The sequence below is a fragment of the Parasteatoda tepidariorum genome, chromosome 4 (assembly GCF_982258835.1).
Source record: "Parasteatoda tepidariorum strain Cologne lab strain chromosome 4, Ptep-v5.0, whole genome shotgun sequence".
Lineage (NCBI taxonomy): Eukaryota > Metazoa > Arthropoda > Arachnida > Araneae > Theridiidae > Parasteatoda > Parasteatoda tepidariorum.
The window spans coordinates 83,756,309-83,774,200 of NC_141758.1; the positions used below are offsets into that span (position 1 = coordinate 83,756,309).

General features: G+C 29.5%; 1 protein-coding gene across 4 annotated transcripts in view; it reads right to left on the reverse strand.

Moving 5' to 3' along the window:
• Nucleotides 1–774: 774 nt before the first annotated feature.
• LOC107455349 (CD151 antigen) overlaps nt 775–17,892 on the reverse strand; it is a 69,172-nt gene continuing 52,054 nt past the window's right edge. For all 4 annotated transcript variants that reach the window (XM_016072881.5, XM_016072889.5, XM_071182507.2 and 1 more), the window contains exons 3-8: nt 16,531–16,722; nt 12,356–12,430; nt 9,207–9,302; nt 7,630–7,803; nt 4,072–4,155; nt 775–1,099 (exon numbers count right to left, since the gene is read on the reverse strand). In XM_016072881.5, coding sequence (XP_015928367.1) covers nt 1,052–1,099; nt 4,072–4,155; nt 7,630–7,803; nt 9,207–9,302; nt 12,356–12,430; nt 16,531–16,722 — 669 coding nt within the window. In that variant the 3' untranslated portion in view covers nt 775–1,051. The remainder of the gene's footprint in view (nt 1,100–4,071; nt 4,156–7,629; nt 7,804–9,206; nt 9,303–12,355; nt 12,431–16,530; nt 16,723–17,892) is intronic.

The window sequence follows — 17,892 nt, forward strand, 5'->3', positions numbered from 1 at the left end:
ATGTTTGCTTTTTATCTTTAAATGTTTAATGGCAATTATTAGTTTCGTCTAAATCTTCAAAGAATCAACTTTTGTTAACATAAGATAAAATAATCATATGTTTCAATTTAATAAAATATGATCTCGATTGTTTACCTAGACCTTGTGTATTTAATCTTCAAAATTTTAAAAAACTAAACATTCATTATACATTGAACATTCTCTTAAAAATACAAATTAAATTTTATATTAATTATAAAACAAAAATTTGTTTTTATCGTAGAAATTAGGATACAACTTGTTGATAAAAATATTTGTTTAAAAAATTGGCTTAATTATTTCTCCAGTGACTAAAATGCTAATTAAAAAGTTTAATATTTCTGTAGTGGCGTGTTGAGGAGCAATGCGCCCAGGCATGCAGCAAAAGAGGACATACAATCGACGACTAAGGTTAATAAAATTCTAAATCTATTATTAACATTTTTGCTTTGAAATTAAGCTATTTGGCTTAAGCAAAATATTTCAAGGAAAATCAATATAAAATAATCATAAAATTTAAGCAAAATATTTTATGATGAATAGAATAAAACAAATTTATAAAAGGAGTATTATATCATAATAATATGTCATATTTTTTACATTTATAAAAATTTTAAAAAAAATTTCAAGGAACTTTTTTTGCAATGGCATGTATTCACATAAAATGAATTTAAAATTAGGATTTAGATGTCCATGAATATGCGTGGTTGCAAAATCTTTTGATTATTTTTTTTCTATTTTTTTCCTTTTAATCAAATCTAATCAAGGAGTTTGCCAGTCCCGCAACATCCGTTATTGCATCTTAACAAACTTCAACAATTTTTAATTTCTTGACTAAATTTTTCTTTTCTTCTTAAAATCGCAACTTAATTCTTGCTTACATAACAGTTTTAAGTAGAAGGCCATTCGCAATGCATAAATATTTACAAACACGAATGAAATGAAATAAGCGAGAACCAAATCCACTTATATCCAGCTCATTCCAAAAAAGGAAAAAGATTTTGATGAGGTTGGTGTTGGACAGTTTTCTGGATTAGTTGATCATCAAGAACAACGCACAGGACAGCATCATGCCTACGATCTGTAGGAAGAAAAAGAAGAAAAAAAAATTATAAACGCTTGCTTAACAGGGTGTTCAAAAAGTTTGAAAATGGACAAATATTTGAAGAAATTCACATCAGACCAAAAATCTAAACTTGTGAGATAATTTTAAACGATGCAATCATTGACGTCAAAAATCCAATCCTGTGCCAACCTGTCAACTAGTGCTAATTTAATTTGAGAAATATTGGTGCAAAATTACACTAGTACTAATTAAATTTGAGAAATATTGGTGCAAAATTACACTAGCACTAATTAAATTTGAGAAATATTGGTGCAAAATTACACTAGTACTAATTTAATTTGAGAAATATTGATGCAAAATTTAAGTAATTTTTCCGTCGTATTAACCCTTTGACGCAGATGGGACACCGGTGTCCCGTTTGTGTATTTTTTGACTCTGTAACTACAAGCAAAAACATTTTATGAAATTTTTTGAATATGAGAAGGCAGACAAATAGTTAGTACAAAAATCTATTAGATTACAGGAATTATATTTGTACTAAAATATATAACCCCATCAGATCTTAACAAGATGTTCAAAAAGTTTGAAAACAGACAAATATTTGAAGAAATTCCCGTCAGATATAAAATATCTAAACTTGTGAGATATTTTTAAAGGATGCAATCATTGACATCAGAAATCCAACCCTGTACTAACCTGTCAACTAGTACTAATTTAATTTGAGAAATATTGATGCAAAATTCAAGTAACTTTTCAATCGTATTAACCCTTTGACACAAATAGGAAACCAGTGTCTATTTTATATATGTTTTTGAAGTAACTACAAACAAACATGCATTATAAAATTTTTTAATAGTGAATCACCATTCTAATACTTACTATAAAAAAATCTATTAAATCATCGGAATTATATTTGTACTAAAGTATAAAATCTAAAGAAAGTAGTTTGAAAATTATTTCTTCATTCATATTCAAATATTTATCCATAATTGATTTTGTAATGTAAAGAAATTTCAGTGATGAATAATCTGTAATAATAATTGATGGTCTTAAATCTAAATAGCTGCAATTAAGTACAAATTCGAAAAATTATTTTTTGAAAGGGAATCATGTTTGGAAGATTTTATTTTTTATTTAGAAAAAGACAACGGTGTTTTATGTTGTATTTCATAACTATGGAATTGTTAAATTATATTATAAATTGTTAAATAATGTAATTAAATATTATAAAATTATTAAATAATGTTATTAAATATAATTATATCATTAAATATAATTAAATTATTAAATAGCAAAATGCTAAGTATAATATTTTTCACTTATATTCACCAAAATCCATACAAAATAATAGAAAAAGTAAAATATGATTTAAAAAAAACCGCGTCAAAGGGTTAAATTTTTTTTTTTTTATCATAGTGGTTGAAATGAATTTTAGTCTGACGAGCGGTGCAGGGAAGAAAAAAAATCGCTCTCTTTGATGAAGGAAAAAACGCTTTTACACTTTATCTCATGTAACTCAATTTATCGTATATCTTACGAGATAATATATAATGTCTCTTAAGACTAATAATATTGTTCAATACTATAAGCTAACAATGGTTATTTGCTTTGATGGCTAAGAGCAAACATACGACAGCAAATGGTTAACCATTTTAAGCAGAATTGTTATTAAAAATACATTTTTACACTTTATTTTTTTAATTTTGCATTAAATAGTATATTTAACATTCTAATCATTTCTTTCGTCTCATCCTATAACTTATATAGGGCTCATTTTTAAAGAATTATTTTTTAAATTTGCTTTTATTTGCAGTTATTTTGATCCAAGAGAAACAGTTATTCATCATTGAAATTTCTTTAATTTGCAAAATCAATTATTGATTAATTTTTGAACATGAATGCAGAAATTTTTTTCAAACTACTTTCTTTAGATCTCATATTTAAGAACAAATATAATTCTGATAGATTTTTTATAGTAACTATTAGACTGATTTGTATAATTAGAAAAACACTAAAATGTATTTTTGCATGCAATCAGAGCTTCAGAAAAAAATATATAAAATGGACAGTGGTGTCTTATCGGCCTCGAAGGATTAATTAAATGAATGAAGTTTTGAAAAAAAGCAGGAGAATAATATTTCAGTCATTAAAAAAATATGTGACATAGTAACTTTTCAATTTTTATATGTATGGGAATACATAGGGATTATATGTAGAATAATATATACAGAAAAAAGAATTCTGTGTCTAGCCAGACCCCGTTGAAATGTTCCAGGTTTCTGGACATGAATCCATTTATATCTTTAAATGCATTTATTCTCATAGCGTACTATTCGTCACTTAGGTTTCTCTCAGTTTTCCTCTGGTCAAAAATAAAATTTGGTATGCTTATGATCTACCTTTACAATATAATTATAGAAAATAAATGCATGGTTGTAATTTAAAAAAAAAATAGACTATTTTAGAATGGAGCTAGCAAATCTCAATTTATATTTTTTAATAAATATTGATAGTTAAATAGGAAATGCAGAATCCACCATCCTTGATATTTACTTTCGGATTTTTTGATCAAAAGGAAGGTAAAGAAGTATACACATTATTGGTAGAAGATTAATGTTTACGCGATTAGAAAACGAAATCATTGTAAAAAAAAATGAAGTATCATTTAGAAGAAAGCGATATAAAAATAATTATAGTCTGCTTAAGTCTCAGAGAAAGAAAGAATAGGTGAAAAGCGATTATTAAAAAACCATTTCTGTAATAAAACTGGTCTTGAGGCTTTGTTAACATCGCCTTCTTCAATAGTGATTCACCATATTTTAATGAGGTGTATACTTCGTTTTAATATTAGCTCATGAAATCAAATATGAGTACTTTTTTTTAAATTTCATCTGTGAAAGGGTTTCTAAACACATGCACTATGAGCAGTTGTAACGGAATATATTGTGGAAATTAATAATTGAAAAAAAACTAATAACTATACGTACCAGCACGCAGGAAATTCCTATTCCTATTCCGCCTAATATAAGAGCATGATCTTTTACAAAGTCTTTCATTTTCATATAACAATCCTGAAATAAAATTTACAGAATTATTTCAGAAAGATTAAAAGTAAGTCAGGAATGGATAGTAAACTAGACTTAACAAGATTCTAAAACTGGAACGGAATCTCGAAAATTTCCGGTGTTATTCCTACTCATATGTTTGTGAGTTGATGTGTGAAAGGGCTTGATGAAAGAAAGTTTTAATATTATGATTTATTTCAATTTATAATTAATAAAATTTTCTTGGATTTTATCAATTCTAAAAGGTCGTGAATAATGATGATTTAAGGAAATCTAATGGAACGGGTAGCCTCTGGTAGGAAGGGCGTTGGACCCATGTCTAAGAGGTCATGAGTTCAATCCCCACCTTCCGAAGACTCTTCGTGTAGTAAATGGTGACTGATACACGTTCAATCCCCACCTTCCGAAGACTCTTCGTGTAGTAAATGGTGACTGATACACGTTAAATCTATCAGATCACGAAGTCCTCCAAGTTCCTATAACAAATCAATACCACTGGGAGTACTGAATTGGAAATTGATCGATCTCTGATTCAGGACAAAATTACGATCTGTGGATGAATAAATGAATGTATGAATGGGTTTGCCATCTGAATGGGTTGTGACGTGTGTGTAGCTGAAGTCGTATTCTTGGTCATAGATGGTACCACTTAAAAACAAGAAACGCACCTTCTGACTTAAACTTGCTGCGTTTCAACAAACAGGCTTGTTGATTTTGGCAAATGGCATTAGAGACAACAACAACAGGAAACCGACTCAAGGTAGCGTCATAAATCATTAATAACTCTGTAAGGGTTACCACGTTTTGAGTTTTATCAGTTTTTTTAAACGTTTTCAGCTTAGTTAAATAGATTTGGAAGTCGATGGTAAATATAGCATAAGTAATATAATAAAATAACACTTGTCAAATACCAGCAGGTCTGTTTGGTGAAACCAAGCGAATTCAAGGCAGATGGCGTGTTTCTTGTTTTTCAGCCCCATACCCTCTATGGCCAAGAATATGACTATCACACGTCACATCCCGTTTTAAAGGTTGGAACCATTCATATACTTCATTCATCCACAGATCGTAATTTTGATCTTGATCAAACAAAGATCAATTTCCAATTCAGTACCCCGGGAAGTATTGATTTTTAAATGGGAAATTAGAGGACTTTGTGACCCGGAAAATTTAACGTACACCAGTCACCATTTACTTCATGGAGAGTCTTCAGCCGACGGGAATCGTACTCACAACCTTGGACACGGGTCCTACGATCCAAACAGGCTTATAATTAACAGTCTTAGCAGGTTTCTAATAATGATCCGTCTAAGTCATATAATAAACAGTACAAGTACCATGACAGTATAGGATGGTGTTTTTTTTCTTGCTTAGACACCCAAAAGAAAAGAAGAAAAAACAGACGTAGTAACCTGGAAGTCTTATAACAAATTTTAACCGCTAGCACCAACTCAGCTTAGGTTTACATGATTAAGCAGAATTCTTTTAATTTAGACCTATTTTTTCTTTAAAAAAACAAACTTTAATTCATTATACTGCTTAAAAGTAAAACATTTTAAAAATGAAAGTATAAATGCCAGCTTAAAAGGGATAAGTGCAGATAAAAATTATACTTAAAAATGTAAGATTGCCTGTCGTCTACAAACCTGCAATTAAAAAGCCTTGGCACTATCGTTATAAGTACTTTTACCCCCAAAATGACATTAAATTAAACTTTCCCTTAGTATTGTTTCCTTTTTAGTACTTTACAAGTTTTCTTTTAATGACAGCACAATACACTGAAATATCTTATTAACTATATATGCACATTGCCGCTTGCTAAACCAGGAATAATTTCAAGAATAATGTGATGAAAATGTGTCATAAGGGCTATTTAAATATTACATAAACATGCTTTTGTTTTCTTTAGCAATTTACAATCTCCTTATAAGCAAAAGTAAACCAAAAACTCACCCCTCATATGCTTACGTAAGAAAATCGAAACTTTCCTTGTTTTGACTTTAATTTCGAATTTTATTCAGGTTCATTCTAAGCAAAATCAACCAATCGTAGCTGTCATGTCACAGATTTTCATACAAATTATTTTAAGAAATGTTCTTGATGAAAATCGGATAAAATATATCTTTCAGACATTTTTGATCAAAGCTACGTTTAGGGAGCCATTTTGGGGTAGACTATATTTGAGGGTGCCCCTTGATTTTCGCCAAGTTGTGATCGAGGTTGATCCCCAAGCTGGGCGATGTTGAAGCCTAATCGTGATTCTGATTGGTTTAGATTTTAGCGTTATTTTTAAATGTTCAACGGTATATGTAATTTCAGAGGTTCGTTAGTTCTATGTTGGATACTAGCTGATAAGGTTACTTTTGCTCCTGGTCAATAAGATCAAAGGTATGTGGGCAGTCATAAAAAGGGACTTTAGAAAAAAATGTCACCTTCAGTCCGGTACCACAGACGCCATTTTCGATTCGTATATCGCCGAATTTATGTGGCGATGGAGGTACACAGATTCTATTCATGATAAATTTAGACAGTATCTAACTGCTATTAGACAATTCTGTGCATCTACATCTGAGAATTTTTAAGCTTAATGAAGAAGTGAGTCGCCTACTCCATTAATTTTTGTTTCGATTCAAAATGCATTTTATTGAAGTTATACTTCTTATGCGACTTCCAACAAGGTTGCGTTAAACGTTTAACGCTACATTTTTATTGGCCGGGAAATCACGTGGTAGGATCTAGTTTTCCCTCATTCATTTCCTTATTGTTTTGGTTCTCACTAGCATAAAAGTATTGTTTTTCTATAAATATTTTTTTAGTTTGTTTTGATGCACATATAATTTACTAGGGTAGTATTTTTTTATTTTCAAATTTAGTGGATAACAATTGTAAAAAATGAGTGAAAACAATCCCACGGACAATGCGACGGATTTAAGGTTATGTCAAGGTACGTCTCTTGTGAATATCAATTGATTGTTAGGTTTTCTCTTCTGAAAATACGTTATGACGTATTCACATACATTATTAATACAAATACATTTTCCAGGGCGAGACGATAAGGCAACCACAAGCACTTCAACTGGTTCAAGAGGTTCACGAGGGAAAAATGCACAATATTACCGTGATTACAGAGCACGGAAGCGAACGGAGCAGGAAAAAGAGTCGTTGAATAGAACTAGTGATCCTTCTACGACTGCTGATTCTTCTACAATTAACGTCGCAGGTTGCGAAGTTTAACTTCTTCCTCGCGGAGGGACTCCACGCACTATTTTTTGGGTTTATTAATTTTGCTTATATTTGGGTTTATTATAAAGTTTGGCCGATGTTTTGTTGAAATTTTCCAACGTTTTGTTGAAATATCATTATGTTTTGGCAGCAATTCATGTTACCACGCCAAACATAAGTCACCAATTTTGCCAAGGGGCACTCTCAAGTATATTTTTACCCTATTTTGAAAAATGAATCAATATTGGCGCTATTTACCTCAGTGAAAGCATCGCCACCCCAAGGAGAAATCTGGCAGTTGCGAATGCTGCTCTGGTCCTTTTGCCTGCAGCAGGATTCTGGTACTCGCTTGTTACCACTAAACTCTTTATTCTTTTTCGACCAAATTTCATAACTAGCATCTTGTTCCTGTATCATACCGCAACATTTGAACTGCAACAAAATATCAGAAATTGAGCAATAAAATATTAGAATAAAATATTGAACTATAGCAGTATCGTTTTACGCTGCTGCCTAACACAAGAGAATCCACGCGCAAATATTTTCTGGGATATTATCTCGAAATAAATCTGTAATAATTAAATGAAGTTGTGGTAGTCTGTCTGTCTGTTTGCCGCTTTTATAACTCCATAAGAGTTTACGCTAGCTTTCTGAAATTTAAAGTGCGCCAAAGGGTTATTTTTAGCTTTGCTCCTAAACTTCGCTTGAAAACTCAGATTATTCGAGATTGACATTTGAAAAATGGATCATCTTTACATTAATCATTGTTTTAAATATAGGAGGTTTTATTTGTTTTTTCAAATATTTTAAAGATAATATAATTGATATCTTCCAGCTTTAGCTTTCATTATTGAAAAAAGGAAGAGTTTTTTTTGCACGTTTTTTAGTAATTAAATTATTTATTATTCGTTACGTCAGATGAAAAAAAACGATCCATGCAAACGTGGTAACATGCCCGGACTACTCTACCAAATTAGCATTTCTAACGTTATTTGAAAAGATACGTATTAATTTATCTCATAGTTATAGTTTTAAAATGTGTTTCTGTAAAAGTAAATTTATAGTCAATGGTAATAGAGATCTCCAAGCTAGAGGCTGAACCATCACTGAGTAGAATAAATCGATTGCCGTTTGCACCATTCCTATTGGATGATTCTCATTAACATCTCAATAGTAACGTGTTCCTATTGGTCGCTATCTGTAAGTCATTGATCAGTGTTGGATTTCCAGTGGACAGGTAAGTTAAGTGAGGTCAGCTTAGACATCTCTATCGAAATAAAAAATTTAAGTTGCATACTAAAAAAAAAATTAATGAAGAAATGTGTTAGTAATTCGTTAAAAAGATTTCGTAAGAAATCGCTAAACTATAATTGACACTATGAATACTTAGTTTTGGTAATAAGTACTAGTACTACTGGTATCATGGTAAATGGTACAGTTTAAATAGATAACAACTATACTAATAGAGGCACAATGCATTCTATTAGTATATTTGGTATCTATTAAAATATTGAATCTTTATTTTTTATAGAATGCACTAATAAAAGCATGTTTTACTCTGTCTAATAACGCAAAGTTACCAGAAAAGATAGCAAAAAATGATAAATAAGTAAATAAAATGGAATTATTTCAGTTTTATTAATAGTATTGTGTTTCAGCTTAACACATGATTTAAGTGTTACTTGGTAATGATTTATTATTTACAGCTAGTCTACAGCTAGTCCTAAATAAAGCATCATAGATATCAAGTCAATGAGTATAGTATAAGATATCAATATACAGTTGGATAAAAAGGTTTTAAAATAAAAACAAAAAGAAGAAACATGATTATTTACGTATTCCTGAACTGAGTCCCAGGCATCTGTGACGGCTGTCTCATTTCTATAGAGGGGTATGGACATTATCATCTCCTGATTCATCTGCTTCTCCACCTACAGGGAGAAATTGGAATTAAAAAAATAAAAATCAAGTTAAATAACTCAACATATATTATATAAAATGGTTTGAAAATAAATACAGGATGATTTTGGAAATAAAGGGATGATTATATGATGATTGGATCCAACTCGACTCAGAGGTCAAGGCACTGAACTGTCATCGTGAAGAACTGGGGTTCGATCCCCAGTGGCGGCTAGGAGTCCATCATCGATGGTTTCCTGTCCGTAATGCTGACAACATTATGTTGTTTGTCAAGAAATTATGGAGCCTAAACCTCCGTGACCTCCCTGGTCCCCATCAGGTTTTTATGTGAATGCTTTACTTTACGTGATGATTATTTAGGTTTAGGAAATAAATATGGATTTCGCTCATGTGAAAATTCTTTTTACTACGGACATAAAAAGTACTATTAAGATCTGTGAGTCTTGCTTAAATCATATTAACGTACGTTCTCTAGTAAGCTTCAGTCCTACCTCTCATTTCTATTGCGCTTGTGAATGTATCTTGTCTCAGTTTGTCTTCTTCGGCCACCGCCACTCCTCGGCTTCCAAGGTTCCTCTTCTTGTTTTTTTTAAAATTAATTTTCTTTCCTTTTCATCGTTAGTCAACTGTGTTCTTTTCTTATTTCTAACTTGTTTCGGTTTTGATTTTTTCACTTATTATGGCCCAAACAAGGAGTGTCATTTTCGAGCACTTGCATCGAATTTTTTTAAATTTCAGTTTTGAAGCGAAAATAAATTTCTTTCTTTAAATACTTACAGTATTGTTAATTTACAAATTATTGTTAATTCAGTTAATGGGCATTTCACAATATATTTTATCGAAAAAACAAATTCGTCACAATATAATTTATTACATAAATGAACCCTTCACAAAATATTTTATCATAAAATCGGATCCTTCACAAAATATTTTATCATAAAATCGGATCCTTCATAAAATATTTTATCGCAAAACAGACCCCTCACAAAACATTTTATCGCGAAAATGAACTCTACACAAAACTTTTGTTTTGAAAAACTGAGTCAATGACCTCTTTAATTCATAATTTTGAAACTCCTTAAAATGGATGTTGGTATTTTTTTTCCTCAGAAAACATACCCTCATTTTCCCATACTCAAAATATTATTAGTAGATTTTTCTTACTTTTCCAAAAAATGGGTCTTTTTACAAAAAGTGTGGAATAATCGAATATTCTAATTTGAAAACTAATTTTACATCGATTCACAAAGAAAAAATCATCGTAAATCTCGATAAAATTTCAACTAAACATATAATTTGAAATAGAATTTTTAGAAGTTGTTTTTAAAAAGAAATGAGGAAAAATATTTTCATTTTCTTCTTTAAAATGTGCATTTTGATTATTTTTTAGCCAGTAAAACGCTTAAAGATATCGACTAAAAATACTTCATGAAAACGATATTTAAGATATACAAAAAAATTTTTTTTTGTCTGTCTTCTTTCAATATTAAAACTGTTTATTGAATACCCTTCATTATATAAATTTTTAAGTAAATTTACCGCAAAAATGTTTTTTTTTTGTTAGTTTAAATAACAATATTACCATAAATAAGGCAATATGAATTATTTAATCATATATAACATTCAGATTTTGTTCGTAATACATATGTTCTCCTTTCATATGCATCTTAGAGACAAAAAAGCCTAGACATTAAAGGTTGTATAGGGTAAACCAACCAGTGAAGGAACACTAATCAGTGAAGGAACATTTCTCATATATTGATTAAAAATAAGAATTTGAAAGTTTTTCTTTAGATTGATTGGTAAAAAAGCTTACTGCCAAACAATAGGAAGTCATCTAGCAATGTTTTGGATTACCTGGTCCAATAGACTTCGCTGGAAAAATTTTTGAATTTGTTATTATCTCTGCAACACCTTATTTCTTTGAAAAAATTATAATGTGAGTGTTTGCATGCATATGTTTGAAGTGGAATTAATTGAATGTAATAGTTTTATTTTTCTTACTGTGAAAAAGAGAATTCAAAATATAGTTATTGAAGTTACGTTTTATTTTTTTTTCAAGCACCATAGCATAATAAAGTACTGAGATAAGGGGGTGTTTATTCACTGGATCACCAAACGATGAAAAACCAGTGAAGGAACAAGCGTTCCTTTACTGGGTTTTTTTCTAAGTTAATGAAATAAAAGATAAACTTTAATTTTCTTGTACCTTTAGTGATGTTCCGCATCAAAAGTATGTTAAAAATACGAAAAACAACTTTTAACCAGTGAGGGAACAGGCATGTTCCTTTACTGGGCATATATTTCGCAGTGGATGAACAGTATGTATTAATATGTTAACACTTTAATTTTCAATTCATGACTACAAAAAAGAAAGTTAACATTTTTCAAGTATTTATATGTTATAATTTCAAGAATAGGCTTGTTTTTAAATATTTGTATGGCTTATAAATTCATAAAGAGCATTAAAAATAACCAAAATTAGGTGTTCCTTTACTGGGTGTTTATTCACTGGTAAAAGCTGTTCCTTCACTGGGTCTTCTTACTACTTGTTATTTGAACCTCCAAAACTTTAAAACAATATTATGTAAGTTCTCTGCAATTTTTTTACATGATTTGCAATTAGTAGCAAATATGTTGACACTGTCATTTTACTGAAATTACGAATTTTGAAATTAATAAGATTTCTTAAAAGGCAAGCGAAGCTTAAGTGTTCCTTCACTGGTTAGTTTACCCTATTATCATTTAAGCGAAAAATTAACAGAAATACGAACATTATCAAAAGCTGAAAACACTGAAGCCCGTTTAGTTGTAGGAGAAAAACAGAGAAGAAATTAAAAATGAGAACTGGAAATTCTTCAGAGTTTTAGTACTCAATTAAACCGGTTTTGATGTTTTTAATACCATCTTTTTCTCACTTATGAATTTTTTGCGACCCTTAATATCTATATTTTATTTTCATATTTGATAAGAATTTAAAAAATAAAATACTTTAAGGCAGTTTTATAGAAAAATCAGCAGCATAATATTGAAATACGGTACAATAAAAAATCTTAAATCTTACCTCGTTTCTGAAGACGTAGCCTAAAATTCCGCCTACTAGCATTATGATGAATATCATGAAGAGAATGATGAAAAACTAAAAAAGAAAGAAATTATAACATATTATACAGTTGAGTTGGGCCTTACACAGCGTTGAGTTTCGTGGTATTAAGTTGAGTTTCAGCACAGTTCAATTGTACTTAAACTCTACAGCATGTTTCACCTAAATAAAGCTACTTTGATTTTGAATCATAACTGGATACAAAGAAAACAACACGATTTCGAACCAAATATATATAAATTACAAAAGTCTATATCTAAACACATATTTACATGGAGCACAGAGGTGAAATGTAAATAGACCATGCATATCACCATAATTTTTGTCCTCATAATTAAACCACATGACTGTAGCGTTAATCAAGAGAGAACTTTCTAACTTCCGTTTCTCCTCGTTATTTTAATGGAAGAATATCGCTGCTTTAATTTCAAAGTCTAAAATCTTAAAATATGGTGGTTTACCGTATAGATTTTGGTTGTGCAAAAAATTTGTTAAAGGACAAACTTAAACATTTAATAGGTAAGTTTTGTCTCTTTACGGATTTAAAATGATTGTATTTACTATATAAGTGAACTTTTAGCAAATGCACCTTTTCCTTAAAACATCATATGAATCCCAATTATTCCATTTTATTCATTCCAAAATCCAAATTTATAATTTTAAAACTACCTTACAAGTAAAAATAAACGAATAAGAACACAATGCAACCACAAAAAAAATGATAATATAGAATTATTTATTATTAATGCATTTTTCTTTAATTTTAATGCTAAGAAGTCATTGTTGTTTCTTTCTTCGTTTATTTACAATGTATTTTTTTTACTCTCTATAATTGCTTTTAAAAAAAATAATTTTTCAATTTATTTTATTTTATTTTAGCAGCTTGCATTGAATTTACTTAGTTCATAAAATATATTTGCTCACAAAGCAGATTATAAAAGAACAATTGGATTAACAGAACAAAGTTAACTCTTAATTTATACGTTCGTTAATGAAATCGTCAGATCTTTTTAAACTGCAATAATACATGAAAAAAATAAAAAAAACTAGCAGTGATATTAAAGCTGGTTAAACTTAATAACACAGGGGTAAAGTTTAAATAAAATCGTGAATTTTCAAAGAGTGAAGCGAATTTTAAAGTGATGCAGCTTTTTTTTTGTTCCTAAATTTTTATTTTATTTTTCGACGACTTTTTGACTTGTCTAAAATGGTTTATCGTAAAGGCTTTTAAAAATTCCAAATATTTATCAGTTATTTGTATAAATTTTCTGTTTCGTCAGTATTCGCGATCGCAACGAACTATAGGGGGCGTTGTTGTATGAGACGCTTACCTGCGATTTCCATATGAACCGTCATTCAGTTACTCTGGAGACGTCGTTAATGTAGCGTGTAGCATTGCAACGTTCCTTCTTTAATGTGACTTATTAAATTTAAAAAAGAAAAATGCTTGATCTTCTTTCTTGTACAACCGAAAACAAAATGGTATCTCTTTTTATTAGAGAAGGAATATCCAAAACACATCGGAAAAATATTTGTACATTAACAGAAAAAAATATGTATATTTTTATAAGAGTTAAAACCTAATGCCCGAGAAATAGTATTACTAAATTTAATGATATAACATGAAAGGCCCATTTAAACTTTACATTCTATAGTTTTAAGAATCATATTAGTTCAAAAATTAAAATGAACAAAAAGTATACATAAGCCTCATAATTTTATGAAATTTAATTTTGTAAACAACGTTTTTTGACAACAAGTTTCAATAAAAATCATTATTTAGAAACTAAGAAACGTAAAATAAAGAATGCTGACGAAACAAAAACAAAAACAAAACAATTCTTTTTTGTCGCCATTTTTAGTGCTACGAATATTCGTCTTTGGGATTTGCCAAAAACAAAACAAGATGCAATTTTATTTTTTCAGGAGGGAAATATTTTACCGAAAAAACGAAAATGTACCAATTCCCACAACATAAAACTTTATCTTGGCAAACGTACGTTTTGGAAATGTTATTTCATTTGGAATCTTATTCATCAGAGTTCATATGGCGATATGATTGTTTTGAATCTATGCTAAACTCTATATCGGCTTATTTTCCACCGAAATCCAATTAACTATTTTGATTTTAAATAAAGTGTTTTATTTTATGAACTGTCGCAAAAATTTTAAGTGTAGATTGGCGGCACTTAAAAACCGCCAAATCTGTAGCGGCGGTGGCGTTAATACGTCGTAAGTACCGAATTTTTATTCCATACTTTTCTGAATCATATTATTTCAAACATTGGAATATACAAGAAGTATACATAAACACATAATGTTATACCATTTAATTTTTCAAAAGTATTTTGAGAACAATTTTTATCAAAAAATTATAAACTAAAAAACGGAAAATAAAGAATTCTTAGGATAAAAAAAACGATTTTAAGAATTATTAACATTGAAGTAAAAACTTTCATATTTTTTCTTTTTTTATTATTCTTATAGTTCTTAATCAGACGTAAAAAACCATTCTGTAGAGAACCATCATCAAATGAAAAAAAAATATTTACAAGCAAATTTTTTATTGTAAAAATCATTGCACTTACCTGATTTATGATTCCCGGAGAATTCCAAAATGATAAGTTCCTTGTTTGAAAACTTTATTCTCAAATAATAGATACATAGTTTATACCTTCATTACTTTTAGATAACATACTACACAGCAAAATTTTATAATTGATATGAATTTGAATATGTAGCTAAAAACAGAATAGCTGAATTCTAGTTGAACTTATTCTTTCAAAATTAAAAAAAACTTACCAAGAAAACGATTTAAATTAATTAAGAATCAGCACAAATGGCACTATTTCAAGTAACTTGGATAATTTTTTATTGTTGTTTTCCGAATTATATGGATACAGAAATATATACTATTCTATAACGAAGAAGAATATGCTATAACTATTACAATTCTGTATGTTCTGAATTCATATTTATTCACTGGAATGACGAAAGCAATGTTGACTTCACTTTAATTCGTAATGAATTGAAGACAGAAGAAATGCATTTTACCTTAATACACACATCTGTAACAGTATCCGAAATCGGAAGTCATCAGTTGCAAGTTTGTTGATAATAGAAATTAAAAATTGAGGAATTTTTCTTCAAATGTTTGGCGTGTTCTGTTCCTGAAAGATTTACTAATATTCTGGAGATTTTTTTCAAGTTCTTCGGCCTTTTCCTTAGGGAAATTTTGTTTCTTATTTGCTGCTAAAAAATGGCGTCTGATTCAGTCAATGACTTTGATGGAACTAAATGAAAACGTGATAAATTAATGCCCGATATTTACAGGCTCCCGCTAGACGGCGTACTCGAGCGTTGCGATCGCGAATTATGTGGTGAAGACAATGTTGGGTGATTTGTTTTTTTGGCAATATTATGCTTGCCTTCATGGCTAATGGGATCATTTGAATCAATTTTCATGCTTTAGGAATAAAAAGTATAACAAAACAAGGTAAACAAAAGTACACACAAAACAAGGTGAAAAAAAAGTATACACAAAACAAGGTAAATAAAAGTATACACAAAACAAAGTAAAAAAAAGTACACACAAAACAAGGTAAAAAAAAAGTATACACAAAACAAGGTAAAAAAAAGTACACACAAAACAAGGTAAAAAAAAGTATACACAAAACAAGGTAAAAAAAAGTATACACAAAACGAGGAAATAAACAAAAACCCTATCAAATTTTAAGGAATCACTAGTGTGAAAAGCGAAACTGGAATCATGAAAACCTGTTTAAATGCCGGTGGAAACAGAAAGGAATCGAAAGTTAATTTTTAGAACCACCAGCAAGTTTTATCAAGCAATCAAATTGGTTTGATGTTTTTCATATAACCTTTATCAATACTGATTTGATACATTTCGATAACAATTTCGCTTCTTTCGCACTTAGATAGTAATTTGTGATTCCTAAGGAGTGTATTTTTTGAACAACATTTTTGAACAGGATTCCAAAAATATATGTTAAGGGCAGCGATTATGAAATATCTTGCATGTTTTTGTCAAAAACATTAAACAACACGTATTCATCTCTATAGTTTCTTTAATTAACCAATAAATTAAAACACAAAAAATGGAGTGTAGTACATACCGTAAGAAGCATGCATTTCACTTCTTTAATGGCTCCAAAACAACCCAGAAATGAGATAATCGTCACAATCACACCCGTGGCTATCAGAATTATGGCCGAACTGAGGTAGAGATCGGTACCCAGCAATCGTTCCATGAACGATCGATCTGCGATCGTCCATATCCCGACTGCGAAAACAGCAATTCCACATATCTGCAATCAAAAAAAAAATATATAATAAATTTAAAAAAAAAAAAAATACAAACTTAGAAAAGATGCGATGCGAAATACACAGATTGTCTAAAATACATGCCAATGATCAAATATTTCTTTATCGCAAATATTATAACGTGAAATTATTTCAAACGAAGTGATGCGAAATACTCAGATAGTCCAAAATATATGTCAATCATCAAATATCTCTAAATCAGAAATATTATATTGTGAAATATTTTCAAACGAAGTGATGCGAAATTCACAGATTGTCCAAAATATATGTCAATCATCAAATATTTCTAAATCGGAAATATTATAATGTGAAATTATTTCAAACGAAGTGATGCGAAATTCACAGATTGTCCAAAATACATGGCAATGATCAAATATTTCAAAATTGGAAATATTATATTGTGAAATATTTTCAAACTATGTGATGCGAAATACTCAGATTGTCCAAAATATATGTCAATCATCAAATATTTCTAAATCGGAAATATTATAATGTGAAATTATTTCAAACGAAGTGATGCGAAATACTCGGATTGTCCAAAATATATGTCAATCATCAAATATTTCTAAATCGGAAATATTAGAATGTGAAATTATTTCAAACGAAGTGATGCGAAATTCACAGATTGTCCAAAATACATGGCAGTGATCAAATATTTCAAAATTGAAAATATTATATTGTGAAATATTTTCTAACTATGTGATGCGAAATACTCAGATTGTCCAAAATACATGACAATGATCAAATATTTCAAAATTGGAAATATTATATTGTGAAATATTTTCAAACGATGTGATGCGAAATACGCAGATTGTCCAAAATATATGTCAATCAGCAAATATTTCTAAATCGGAAGTATTATAATGTGAAATTATTTCAAACGATGTGATGCGAAATACACACAGTTTGTCTAAAATATATGCCAGTGATAAAATATTTCAGTATCGGAAATATTATAACGTGAAATATTTTCAAGCGATGTGGTGTGAAATACACAGATTGTCCAAAATACATGCCAATGATCAAATATTTCAAAATTGGAAATATTATATTGTGAAATTATTTCAAAATATGTGTTTGACGATATCAAATTTGACCCCAATTTCACCCTAGGAGTGGAACGGCGAGCACTTTTAAAAGTTTAATTAGTAATT